This window comes from Culex quinquefasciatus, chromosome 1, assembly GCF_015732765.1.
Source record: "Culex quinquefasciatus strain JHB chromosome 1, VPISU_Cqui_1.0_pri_paternal, whole genome shotgun sequence".
NCBI classification, from domain to species: Eukaryota; Metazoa; Arthropoda; class Insecta; order Diptera; family Culicidae; genus Culex; species Culex quinquefasciatus.
Window position 1 is genome coordinate 43,770,597 of NC_051861.1, and position 13,864 is coordinate 43,784,460.

A 13,864-nucleotide genomic window follows, 5' to 3' on the forward strand; every position below is an offset into this window, starting at 1 on the left:
TTCAGCACCCATTTCAGTGCTGAAAATTAGAACTCTTCGGCACTGGTATTAATTTTTCATTCTGCTGTTTTTGGTAGAGAAAAGTAGGCCGTTTCGTCGCTCGTGAATGACAGGAAAAGTAAGTAGTTTCACGACGGAATTGCATAAATGGGTTTTAATCGTGTTTTTTACCTGGGTGCTGTATAGTGGTTCGCAAAACGGCCTCAATTTTAAACTGTCAAAGTGGAACCAATTTACTGTTCGCCAAATGTAGAGAGTATTGTTATCGATCATCAAAAATTGTTTTTTTTTTTTTGCAAGAATAAAAATGTGTGGCGGTATGGCTTTTGAGGAACTGGAGTCAAAGTCAAGAAATCTTATTAAGTTGCAGGCGAGATCGACATTTTTTATGATTATACATAAATGGAAGTTGTTTATGGAGTCGATGCGGTTGTATCCATCCAGAAGCAGTCTTAATTGTTTGATTCCGTTTGAAAACCTACTGTTTTAGTGAAAATCTTCTCTGTTTGTTGAATCAGCTTTGCTAAAATTAGTCATGTTTTTTCGCTGGACCAGGAAGAGATGCAGGATCTCAAAATCAACCAGGGAATCCATCTGAGATATCGCAGAATGGCACTCTCGCTGCATTTCTTCGTCATTAGCATTGATTCAACGAACATCATGATTTTTAAATCAACAAAACGTTTTGTTGATTCAAGTATGCCTTATTATTCTGCGTGTAGTGCTCTTTTATCTCTGCAGAGCTTCTGCAGACAAAATTAGTATGTGGACTCTGCTCAAGGTAATCCATCCTCATCAAATATACGGACATTGGACTCTGCTTGGCAAATAAAAAAGAGAGAAAAGGGTGCAAATCAAAATAAAGGGCGAGAGAGGAGCGAGCGTTAGTGCATCTCCAGCGCTGGGTGCAAACATCGAAGCAAAGCTAATTTGCACCCGACGTCAACCCCATCGCGGTACCTGTCGCGGTAGCAAATTTGCTCTCAGTTGTACGGGATTTCACTTTGCTACCCGGTATTCAGCCTGTTTGCTACCGCATCAAATGGAATTATGCACGGAAAATCGAATTAAGCACGGAAAATTAAAAAAATAAAAATTTAAAAATTTAAAATTAAAAAAATTAAAATTTTAAAAAATTAAAAATTAAAAAAACAAAATTTAAAAAATTTAAAATTTAAAAAATTCAAAATTTAAAAATTTAAAAATAAAAATTTAAAATAAAAAAATTAAAAATTTAAAAATTTAAAAAATTTAAAAAAATTAAAAAATTTCAAAAATTTAAAAAATTTAAACAATTTGAAAAATTTAAAAATTTTAAAAAATTTAAAAAATTTTAGAAATTTAAAAAATAAAAAAAAATTTAAAAAAAATTAAAAATTAAAAAAATTAAAATTTTTAAAATTTTTCAAAATTTAAAAAAAAATAATTTTTTAAATTTTTATTTTTTGAATTTTTGAATTTTTGAATTTTTGAATTTTTGATTTTTTGAATTTTTGAATTTTTGAACTTTTGAATTTTTGAATTTTTGAATTTTTGAATTTTTGAATTTTTGAATTTTTGAATTTTAAATTTTTGAATTTTTGAATTTTGAATTTTGAATTTTGAATTTTGAATTTTGAATTTTGAATTTTGAATTTTGAATTTTGAATTTTGAATTTTGAATTTTGAATTTTTGAATTTTGAATTTTGAATTTTGAATTTTGAATTTTTGAATTTTGAATTTTGAATTTTGAATTTTGAATTTTTGAATTTTGAATTTTTGAATTTTTGAATTTTGAATTTTAGAATTTTTGAATTTTGAATTTTGAATTTTGAATTTTGAATTTTTGAATTTTTGAATTTTTGAATTTTTGAATTTTTAAATTTTTGATTTTTTTGAATTTTCGAAGCACCCAAGAGCAGACATAGAAAAATCTCCGAAACACGCATTCAAAACTTTGCCCCCGGCTTGCCGGTACTTGTCGGGTATCAGAAAATGAGTACCCGACAGGTACCGACACATATTTTTCTTCTACAGATGAACTTGAGATCAAATTTGATACCTGCTTTGCTACGCGCGGTGGGAGACTCGGGGGCAAACTCGAGAGCAAATTAGGTGGGAATCAAATCGGGTAGCAAATGGTTGAAATTTCGACATTTTCGAAAAACGAAATTCTTTGAAATTTTCAATAGGATTAAAAAGTTTAATAAACTTTTAGCATTTCTAGGCATGAATCAACACATAATTAATGATTTTGAAGGTAAACGAGATCAAAAAATGATAAAAACCCATATTTGCCCCCCCGGTGGGCTTGTTTCGGTGGCAAATTTGCTACCCTAGCGGTGGGGATGACGGATTTTTTTCAAGGTGGCAAATTTGATCTCGGTATTCATGAGCCGGGTGCAAATTTGATTTGCACCCCAGCGCTGGAGATGCCCTTAACCAAAAGAAAACATCAAAAGTTTGCCTTTGCTTTAGCTGTCACGTCAGTGTTTTTCATCTAGTTTAGTCGCAAGAGCAGTTTGCAAAAGAGGAAAAAAAAAAGTATTTCCACTAGTTTGTGTATTTTAAATAGCAAAATATTAGCAATATTCTATTAAATCAATCCCATTGACCAGCTGCTCGCGTCAGTATAAAGTGATTGTGCATTTGCTCCGCCGTCGTCGCCTTCCTTCGTTCTCGCTATCAAGGACAAAATCTCAAAACTGGCATTCAAGCTCTAATCGATCAAAGTTTTGCTTCCTCTTGCCCGTAACCACCTCTCCACAAGCTGCGTGTGATACGACAAGTCAAGGCAAGTGGTAGGACAAAGGCGATTTGGCGATCTGTTTAGGGGTGAGTCACCTGATCAAGGGTTTCCCTTGCTCTGCCACTCGAAGACTAAAGGAATTCACGGAATTTCTGCGCGGAAAAGCCCTACAATGAATTACGATGTGCTACTGAATCGGACCGGGTTTGGGCGACTGAACATCGTCAGCCAGCAGCAGCAGGTTCGAAGTGTCTCGGAGAGTGAAGGTCAATATCGTCAACAGCAGCAGGAGGAACGTAATGATACGCCAACGCGGAAGATCTCGACGCATTCGGCGCGACCAGAGTTCGGTTCGAACCCGGGAAGTGCACGGGGTACCCCGGTGCGGGCGGGATATTCGGGTGGGACGGCGGGGAGTGGTGATGAAATCAAAGGAAAGGTCGAATCCAAACTCATGACGATGTGGAACAATGTAAAGTTTGGGTGGAGCGGAAAGATCAAGACGAGTTTCTCCAAGGAACAGCCCTTGTGGTTGCTTGGTCGTTGCTACCATCAGAAGGCCACCCCCGGTCCGTCGATGGACAGTTCGGTAGAGCTGACAACCAACATTGAGACGAACCAGCTGGTGTACGTGAGCGTTCCCGAGCCGTCGGATATTTATGTGGAGTCTCCGCCGGAAGAAACGGGCACCGATGCCATTGAGGACAGCAGCCCCGAAGCGGTAGTGGAAGACGAAGGCATTGAAGCGTTCAAGCGGGACTTTATATCGCGCCTGTGGATGACCTACCGGAAGGAGTTCCAAACGATGGACGACTCGAACTACACCTCGGACTGCGGCTGGGGTTGCATGATTCGATCCGGCCAGATGTTGCTGGCTCAGGGATTGATCACACACTTTTTGGGCCGTGGCTGGCGTTGGGATCCATCCCAGGAAGGACTGCGGTTGAACTTTGACTCGCTTCAGTACGAGGATGGCATCCACCGGAAGATTATCCGCTGGTTTGGGGACACTTCGTCCCGGACCAGTCCATTTTCGATACACACGCTGGTGGCACTTGGGAAGGAGGCCGGCAAGAAACCGGGCGATTGGTACGGTCCCGGTTCGGTTGCACACCTGTTGCGGCAGGCGGTCAAGCTGGCAGCGAAGGAAATTACCGATCTGGACGGGATCAACGTGTACGTGGCGCAGGATTGTGCGGGTGAGTGAGACTCCTTAACTTTTCATTGATTGACACAACATAATAAAAACGTGTTGTTCATATTTAGTTTTAGTGTTTGTTGATATAATAAAAAAATCATCTTCAATTCAAGTTTTATACAAAAGCGATTAAGCTTAATTTTAGTTTGTTTGTATGACTGCAAAATGGTTGATGAATAATACATACATTTTCAGCAAATAGCTTCGCTGCCATATATTAACAGTTTAGGTGTTAATATACGAGCTATCTGATAGATTTTTGAATTTGAATTTGAATTTATTTATTTCACTGAATGATCCATATGTCTATTTTTGATTCGTCCGTATGATTTTCTTACCATTTCTTCCTATTTTGTTTAGGATAGAATTTTGTATTGCAATAATAATCGAAATACAGCAATATTTAAATTACGCAATACAAAAAAATATTAAAAACACTTACGCCCTTCTCAAATGTCATTATGGAGTGCAACTGGCTCCATATGTACAAAAATGGCTTATATAAGTGTAGGATAACATGTCTACAAAGTATCATTGAAATCGAAGAGAGTCGAGAAAATGTACCTAATAAATTCCTGTTTTGGGCTAAAATTGCTCAAATAATAATTAGATTTTTGCTGAAAAGAAAGTTGTTATGCACACTATAAATATAAATGGTTAGGCGCTTATACTTACATCAAACCCAAAACAATGTACCACCCCCGGAACATGCTAAAATGCCTACCCGGAAAAAGGTGTGTTCTAGCGTGTTGCTCGTACTGACTCAGGGCCAGGGTGAGATGTTAGGTGTAAGGGCATTGCGTGTTCTTCGGGAACCTGGTGCATAAGATAGGACAAAGCCCGTTCTTACACTGAAAATGTCGAATTGCGCTGTTGGATTTGTTTAATTTTAGAATAATCTAAATAGTCAAAATCCCTTGGGCATGAGTAAGAACCTAGGAGCCATCTGTGTCTTAAGAGGTGGTCCCAAGGCCGTTTAGGAGTTCATGAAGCAAATTAACCCTCTAACGTCCATGGTTACTCCAGAGCACCACTTATTTTTGTCTTCAAAATCGAATTTCTCTACAAACAAGCATTTTTGAAACCTGGTTCAACCAGCATTAGTTTATGTAGAATGTTAACTTATAACCATCAACATATCTTCCAATTTGGTCGATCCAGTTACAAGTAATATGGAAAAACGTAAAAAAATCTCGATTTTGCTCTGGGCGGGAAGGGGTTAATCGTCTCCCACCATCTTCCACCCCTTTTAAATTGAAAAAAATAACTCTGAAACCAGCGCTTACTCACAACAGAAATAGAGGAATAGAAAAGTTCAATAAATAAATATATTTGAAAGTTAAGCATATACATTTTAGATTTACATTTAAGTAATAATTCAAAGCATTTTGATATGTAAAAAGTTCCTTAGAGTCTCGGTCAATCAATAATGTAATGATATCGTACAAAGTTCGTTGATTTGTTGAACTAATGGTTTTTGGATTATGATTGTATCGACCATTGTTATGAATCGAGGAACTGCGTTTTTTTTCAACGTAGGGCCATTTCCTTTTATAACGCGTGACGTTTATCCAACTTTCTAATTATTACTGTTATTTTTTGTTTGTTTTTGATAGAAGAGGCCCTACAACAAGTAACGGATAGTTAAGCTTTAACAATAACATTTGAGCAATTCTCTACCAAAACCGGAAATGGATTTTATTTGTATTTTTTGATTCGGCTCAAACTTTGTGGGGGCCTTCCCTATGACCAAATAAACTATTTTGTGTGATTGGTTCATCCATACAAGTCTCCATACAATTTTGGCTGCTGTCCATACAAAAATGGTATGTAAATATTCAAACAGCTGTAACTTTTGAGTGAATTTTCTGATCAATTTGGTGTCTTGGGCAAAGTTGTAGGTATTGTTGAGGACTTTTGAGAAAAAAATAGGTACACGGAAAAATAATTTGCAGATTTTTTATCAACTTTTTTCACTAAGACTCAATTTCCCAAAATACGTATTTTTTGATTTTCGAGATTTTTTGATATGTTTTAGGGGACAAAAATCCGCAACTTTTGAGCCATAGAGAAACATGGTCAAAAAATCTGCCGCCGAGTTATGATTTTTTGAAAAAATAGTGATATTTGGAAAAAAATCGAAGATTCATGTAATAACAAGTTTGACATTATTTTTTAATGCAAAATTGAATTTGCAATCGAAAAGTACTTTACAGATTTTTTGAAAAAGGGCTCCGTTTTCAAGATATAGCCACCGAAAGTTTGATTTTAGCGAAATATTTGCAGTTTTTCAATTTTTAAAAATAGTGACCATGAGTGACCATTTCTAAAAATATTTTTTTTGAAAAGTTCAGAAAATTTGCTATAAAATTGTGTAAGAGACAGTGAAGATTGGATCTCGGGTTGCTGAGATAGAGCCGCCGAAACACGAAAATTGAAGTTTTCTAAATCTCACCAAAACAACCCACCATTTTCTAATGACCATATCTCAGCAAATAATGGTCCGATTTTCAATGTTAATACATTAAAAATCCGTGAAATTTTCCGATCTTTTCGAAAAAAATATTTTGAATTTTTTTTAAATCAAGACTAGCATTTTAAATGGACGTAATATTCAATGCTTGGCTTTTTTAAAATGTTAGTCTTGATTTAAAAATTTTCAAAATATTTATTTCGAAAAGATCGGAAAATTTCACGAATGGTTCATGTATTAACATTGATAATCGGACCATTAGTTGCTGAGATATCGTCATTAGAAAATGGTGGGTTATTTTGGTGAGATTAAGAAAACTTCAATTTTCGTGTATCTTTTTCATAAAGCGGCTCTATCTCAGCAACCCAAGATCCAATCTTCAATGTCTCTTACACAAATTTTCTGAACTACAAAAAAATTTTTTTTAGAAATGGTCACTTATGGTCACTATTTTTAAAAATTGAAAAACTGCAAATATTTTGCTAAAATCAAACTTTCGGTGGCTATATCTTGAAAACGGAGCCCTTTTTCAAAAAATCTGTAAAGTACTTTTCGATTGCAAATTCAATTTTGCATTAAAAAATAATGTCAAACTTGTTTTTGCATGAAATTTTGATTTTTTCCAAAATTACTATTTTTTTTCAAAAAATCATAACTCGGCGGCAGATTTTTTGACCATGTTTTTCTATGGCTCAAAAGTTGCGGATTTTTTTCCCCTAAAACATATCAAAAAATCTCGAAAATCAAAAAAATATTTTGGGAAATTGAGTTTTAGTGAAAAAAAAAGTTGATAAAAAATATGCCAATTTTTTTTCCGTGTACCTATTTTTTTCTCAAATGCAACTTTGCCGAAGACACCAAATTGATTAAAAAAATCACTCAAAAGTTACAGCTGTTTGAATATTAACATACCATTTTTGTATGGACAGCAGCCAAAATTGTATGGAGACTTGTATGGGTGAACCAATGACGCAAAATAGCTTATTTGGTCATAGGGAAGGCCCCCCTACTGACGGACGTGACAGGACGAGGGCCCAGTATAGAGGTTTCGACATCAACGACGTGCGGCTGGATCAGCCTCCCAAAAAAAAGAATAATGTAAAAAGTCAAAATCATTGATTTATTTATTGTTAGTATTTAAATATGTTGAGGTAAAGAGAAAAAAGTATAATTTGTTTCAAAACCAAGTTTCAATAGCAGTTGAATTTATTGCAAACTAAACCAAACATATTTAATCTTTCTGCCACAGTTTACATCCAGGACATCCTGGACGAGTGCACCGTGTCCACCACCCCCAGCGTCGCTCCCTGGCAGAAAAAGATGTCCTCTGCGGCGGCGTGCACGGATTCACCCTCGCAAGCGACGACCCCACGCGTCGGTGCCACCGCATCTTGCTCCTCTTCCTCGTCTCCTCACGCAACGGGATTCGTCGCGCCGTCCGATACCGCGGACGAAAGCGCCCCCGGAAGCCACTGGAAGTCGCTGATTCTGCTGGTGCCACTGCGACTCGGCACGGAAAAGCTAAACCCCATCTACAACGACTGCCTGAAGGCGATGCTGAGCCTGGACAACTGCATCGGAATCATCGGCGGTCGGCCAAAGCACTCGCTGTTCTTCGTCGGATATCAGGGTGGGAATGGATTTTTGGACTTTGGTTTAACATGTTCGTAGCATTTATAGGTCTTTTTGGATTGTTTCAGAGGACAAACTGATTCACCTGGATCCGCACTACTGCCAGGACATGGTCGACGTGAATCAGGAAAATTTCCCCGTTTCCTCGTTCCACTGCAAGTCGCCGCGGAAGATGAAGCTCAGCAAGATGGACCCGAGCTGCTGCATTGGATTTTACTGCGCGACGAGGAAAGACTTTTTCAAGTTTGTCGACAACGTAAAACCGGTAAGTTGTGGAACTGTGTTGCGATATGAAATGCCAACATGGTTGGGTGAAATTGGAAACCACGTGCGGAACGCGAGTCAACCGTTCAAGGTGGTGGCATTTTTCTATGCTGACTAGGAAGAATTTGATCGTGTTAACTTACGCGGCATACGCGTCAATGCTTGTGATTTTTCTAACAAACACACCTCATTTCCAGTTCCTCCTGCCGGCGAAACAATCGATGAGCAGCAGCTTTCCCAGTTCGGCCGGGCTGAACCAGTTCAACGAGATCACCTACCCGATGTTTGTATTTTGTCGTGGCAAAAGCAGCGAACAGCAGGTCGATTTACCTCCACGACCCGTTTACCGCTCACCGCCAGCCCCACCACCGCTTACGGCGGGCCACCCAGCTTACGCCAGCAGTTCTCAGCTGCAGAACGGCGAAGACGACGACGATGACGACGAGGACGAAGCGATCGAGTTTGTGATCGTTTGAGCGGCGGCCATTTATCATCCCCCCCCCCACCCAAGTTGCCAGTTTGCACTTTCTGATTGATTAGTCCGGACATTCCTAAACTTAGCCTAGGTCCCCCCCCCCTACTCTCGATTGATGGTTCCAAAATAATGCACCCCCACGATTTGTAGAGTCGAACTGAGGCTTAGAGCTCTGAGTATTGCCTGATCGAATGAAGCATGTTGGTTCATTGAATGAAGTGTGATACTCTTATCCGCAGAACACAAAACGAAGAAGCACTGCTCCTGATGGTGTTAGTTCTAATGTGTGTGAACATTTTGGCGACAAACCACTATTATTTACGGTATTAAGTACTTACAGCGTAGAATGTAGCAAAAGAAATTGAAGCCCACAATAGCATATTTCCGTGCTCGATACCCAAACCCCTGTAAACTAGAAGAGAAACGTAGCAGTTTAATTCACGCCGGAAGTCAACAGAACAGATTCTATTAACCAGTAGTGTGTATTAGCTTAGTGTTTTAGGATGTTTATTTATTAGTTGCTAATCTGCTCGAGCAAGTGATGTGGTCTCGGAAAACAAAAATCCTATCGAACATTGTGTTACAAATTGAGCGTTTAAAATGCTTTGTTTTATGTTGATTTTTTTTATTAAAGTAATTTATTAAATTATTTATGAAATTATTTTGGTCTCTGTTTTCAAACCTGCTAAAACCACTATTTTATATTATAATAAGAACAATAGCTAAGCAACTTATACAAATATTGTAAATTGTGACTGTAACAATATACGAATGCATTCGATTTGCAGAAAAAACACACTTTGAAGTTTGATTTTATAATAACGAAATATAAATTTACCTTACTTCGAGCCAAACATTTCATTAGGGCACAAAACCAAAAACCGCGATTCGAGAAAATCGCTTGCAAAAAGTGGACAACTTGTTTCAATTCCTATTTAAAAAAGAAGCTTGACTGATGGTATTTTTACTTATGATACGATAAAACACATCATTATCCTCAACTCTGCTTGAATGCTTCTTAATTTCTGATGATTTTCGCAATAAAATTCATAATTTAAAAAATCTCGTTATTGACGGTTTCCACACGAAATCGACCACTCAAAATCCGGACCATCTCCGATCTTAATAAAACATGCTGGTTCGTTTGTCCTACTCAAATCAACAACTCCTGTGCACTCAGTTTAGTAATTTACAATGGCATTTGAATTTTAGGAATTCTTTAATTTTTAAATTATTGGTAATTACGTTTAAATTGAAAAAATCATATCTTTTGAAGCAGATGTTCAAAAAATCGATCGAAAGTGTGTTTTAACGAAAATCGTGCGCACTTTTCAATAAAAAATATTTCCAAAAGCCGAAACTTTCATTTTCGATCAAAAAACAGCCAAAAATTAAATTTTCTTCGAAAATCAGGCCGAATACACCCTTTGATTCAAAATTTGCCATTACCATTCGAAAGAGCGGTCAATTTCCCACTTTTCTTCCATAGACACCAAGTTGGAGCGAAAGGTTTTTCGAGTGGTTTGTAAATAAAAACCTTCTTTCGTTTTTTTTTATTTTTCCCCAAAAAACTAAATTACATGTTTTATGACAAATTTTGTAGCAGATCCCATTTTTAAACAAAAAATAAAGTTCTGCTTCCGAGTTTTTGAGTTTTTCCTTGACGTACTAGTTTCAAATACATATAAAAGGAACGAAATAATTACTAAACTGCCCATGAACGCATAAATGTCCCATATGCATTTTCGTCACTTTGAGTTATTGATGCAGTTTGGTTCAAAATCGTGTGCTCTTTCAAAAGAACCTATAACTTCCAGTACTTTGTTCTAGAAATCAAGAGGAAATCCAGTTTCTTCGTGAAAACTTAACACGTAGCCTTATGTGTGGGACAAACTTGTTTAGCGTTTTTCTCAGCTAGTTGTTTTTGCATATGGGACATTTATGCGAACATGGGCAGTAAAGTAACATTTCCTGAACCACTTTTATTATGGAAAAATGTTTATCTCACTCGTCAGTGTTGTTAATACCTGCAATATAGTTTTTTCCCTATTTTTTGGGTTTTAGGGTGATTCCTGTCGCGTCAGGGCGGTTCAAAGTTGACAATTTTAATAATTTTTTAATAATCATTGTCAAACGCCGTTTAAACTGAACTCATGCGTATTTTTCCTTGAAAGCCAAATTAGTCACTTTTCTTGTACAAACCGGATAACTATAGTTGGTTGAAACAATGTCAAGCAATGGTTTTGGAAATATGTGTTTTTTTCTTCAAAATCGCCATAATTACCATTTTAAAGCACACACTGACGTGTTAGGAACCACTCTAATGACCTAACAAAAATTATGTATAAAACTATTTTGGGTAGAGAATCCCGAAGATTTGAAGCCGATCCGATCACCTTAGAGTTTGGTCATGCCGTTTGCCTAGAAAATTGTTGTATTGGAACACCGTAAATACAAAAAAAATCAACAATACACCTAAGTCGCTTAGCAGATTTTTTTAAGATGTTCAATAATTTGTCAACGTGTTTTTTTTTTCAACAATTAAAATAAAATTAAAATCCAACACAGGATTTTTGATTTGTCATCCTGAAGTAATTTAAGTAGGACGAAAAGGAAATAAATATCACAGAATTTTAAAATTTGCAGCTTTTCTATACACAAATCGTTGTAACTTTTCAGAGATTTGATGAAATAGCATGTTTATTCTGCAATTTTTTTTTTGATAAACGCGTTGATGTTTCCAGATAAATTTGAAAAAAAAAATTAGGAAAACAAACTATTTTGCAGATATTAACAACACTGACCAGTGAGATAAACATTTTTTCATAATAAAGGTTCAGGAAATGTTACTTTAAATCCACCTTTTTTGGTTATCTTGAGTAATTATTTCGTTCCTTTTATATGTATTTGAAACTGATACGTCAAGGAAAAACTCAAAAACACGGAAGCAGAACTTTATTTTAAGTTTAAAAATAGGATCTGTTACAGCAGGCCAAGGGCGAATGATGCTGATGATACCTCTTCAGTTGACGCTCAGGCGAGGAACATCCTGGAAGGAGCGTCACTGACTACGTCCGTAGTCCTGTTAGATCATTCTTGATCAAGACAGTATAGCTCTGGTTCCTTGCGAGTGTCCTATTTTCTTACCTCCACGTTGGCTTGGTTTTCATGATGACCATAGCTGGTGGCCTGTGGAAACGGATCGTAAACCTTTGACCACCGCGGGTCAGAGTCGAGACGGCTAAAGGAAAAGGGGCGCGACAATGTGGGAAAGGGAAGTAATTTGTGATTGTAGACGGTATTGTTTTGATTCGCAGTATGTTGAGTCAACTGCTGTGGATGTACCTGAAACATCGCACAACGGGGTTTCTCTTCTCTTCATTCTCAGCCACCACCTATCTCCTATTTTTATTTTGCTCTTCTGATTCCCAATTCTTCACTGATTCTTCTATTTAATATCCAACATTTGATTTTAATTTTACTAACTTTTGATTCTTTTATCTCTCAAAGCTTTTCCAATCTTTTCTATCAACTGATACTGCTGGAACAAACTTTGTTTTGTTTTGTTTTTTTTTTTCCTTAAAGATATACTTTTCCTTAATGTACTAGTAATATCAAGTCTTTTTATCATTCGCCTAATCTTTTTTTTTGATTTTATTGCGAATTTATTTATTTGAGGATCGCAGTAAGCCGGGCGTATGGGCAGACGTGTTTTTTCTGCTGTCGTTTTTTTTTCTCTACGATCAGTTTTTAGAAAAAAGTTTTCAGAAGTATTTGAATCAACGCGGATTTTTGGATTAAGCCAGTGGTTTCGGCAGTTGCGACGGTGGTTCCTGTGGATTTATAAGAAGCTCGATTTTAGATCCTGGAAGAAGCACTGGCACGATGAACGCCATGAAGGCCACGATGGGTTATGTACCGGAATTGTCCGAAATACAAACCGGTGCAAGAGATTGCTTCAAGGGTGCGCGTTGCAAACTGCTGCTCGTGGCCAAAGATCCGGACAGTGGACCCGCGACCAGACGCTTAACAAGGAACAAGCCCAAGGTTGGTTTCGTGGCGCACATGATTTCGACGACCATCGTCATCGTGGAAGAGTTTTTCGCCCATCTGGATGTGACGGAGAATATTAAAATACGGAAACGGTTGCCAGCTGCCTGGAGCTGTTGAATGACTTGGTGAGATCTATCCATTTTATCTATCATTATTTTATAGATGATTTTATTCCCTTATTTTATATAATATTCTATTGATCATATCCATATTATTCCATTCCCACCTTCCTTTTCTCCTATCCACATTTCCTCCCCCTCCCCTCACCCCCACCCATGCCCCTAAATATTATTATCTGCCAAATTTACACTTACACACCACACCACAACTGTTTCGGAGCGTTTGGTACGGTATGTCCACGCATCCTTCCTCCCCTGATGATTCTATGAATTGTGATCCGTTCACAGAATCTGTCTCTGCGGTTAATGCAACGCAGTAGGCCTGGCCGTTTTAATTTTTGCTATACATTTTCGGGGTAACTCGGATGTACTGTAATCATTAATATTGACAAGAAAGGACTTGAGGCGTAATCTTACCACAAGTTCTTCCAGGATGCTTTCTTCGGACTGGCTGCGCTTGTGTTCGATTAGATTAGATTAGATTTATTGCGAATTTATTTATTTGAATAATTCTTTATCTGTCCTAAAATTATCATTACTATAATCTAAGCTTGTTTTGTATTTCTATTTATTAACTATTTCTAATTTTACATCTAATACATCTAGCTTCTCATTTTTATTCTTCATAATACGCTCATCATTCTCTTACTATTGATACTTGATTTTTATAAAATAAATTCTCTTTTACTGTCTATTGTTTTCAATCTTCACCCTTTTTTTCAAACAAGTGAGGTTTGAGCCCTTACTCAATTTATGGAATGGTTAAAGGATTAACACAAATATTACTATTGTATTTTTGGTAAACTTTTATAACATGCTTAGGACCAAAAATTGTAACAAAACACCGCGACAAAAGAAATAGCAACATATAAACACACTTCAACACTAGGAAAGATTTCAGGAGAAAACAATACACAGTTA

At 36.9% G+C, this 13,864-nt stretch overlaps 1 protein-coding gene across 1 annotated transcript; it reads left to right on the forward strand.

Annotated features, from left to right (window-relative positions):
• Window positions 1-2,450: 2,450 nt before the first annotated feature.
• Window positions 2,451-9,567, forward strand: LOC6033701 (cysteine protease ATG4C). The gene is made up of 4 exons (XM_001844072.2): window positions 2,451-3,928; window positions 7,650-8,030; window positions 8,101-8,297; window positions 8,494-9,567. Exons 1-4 carry the CDS (start codon window positions 2,902-2,904, stop codon window positions 8,770-8,772), a joined length of 1,884 nt encoding a protein of 627 aa, XP_001844124.2. The 5' UTR covers window positions 2,451-2,901; the 3' UTR covers window positions 8,773-9,567.
• Window positions 9,568-13,864: the final 4,297 nt, after the last annotated feature.

Excerpts from the sequence above, each read along its gene's own strand:
- LOC6033701 (XM_001844072.2), top strand. The coding sequence starts at position 2,902 with ATGAATTACGATGTGCTACTGAATCGGACCGGGTTTGGGCGACTGAAC. Across the intron at positions 3,929-7,649 it reads CGTGGCGCAGGATTGTGCGG|TTTACATCCAGGACATCCTG; the intron begins GTGAGTGAGACT and ends TTTCTGCCACAG. Across the intron at positions 8,298-8,493 it reads TTGTCGACAACGTAAAACCG|TTCCTCCTGCCGGCGAAACA; the intron begins GTAAGTTGTGGA and ends CCTCATTTCCAG.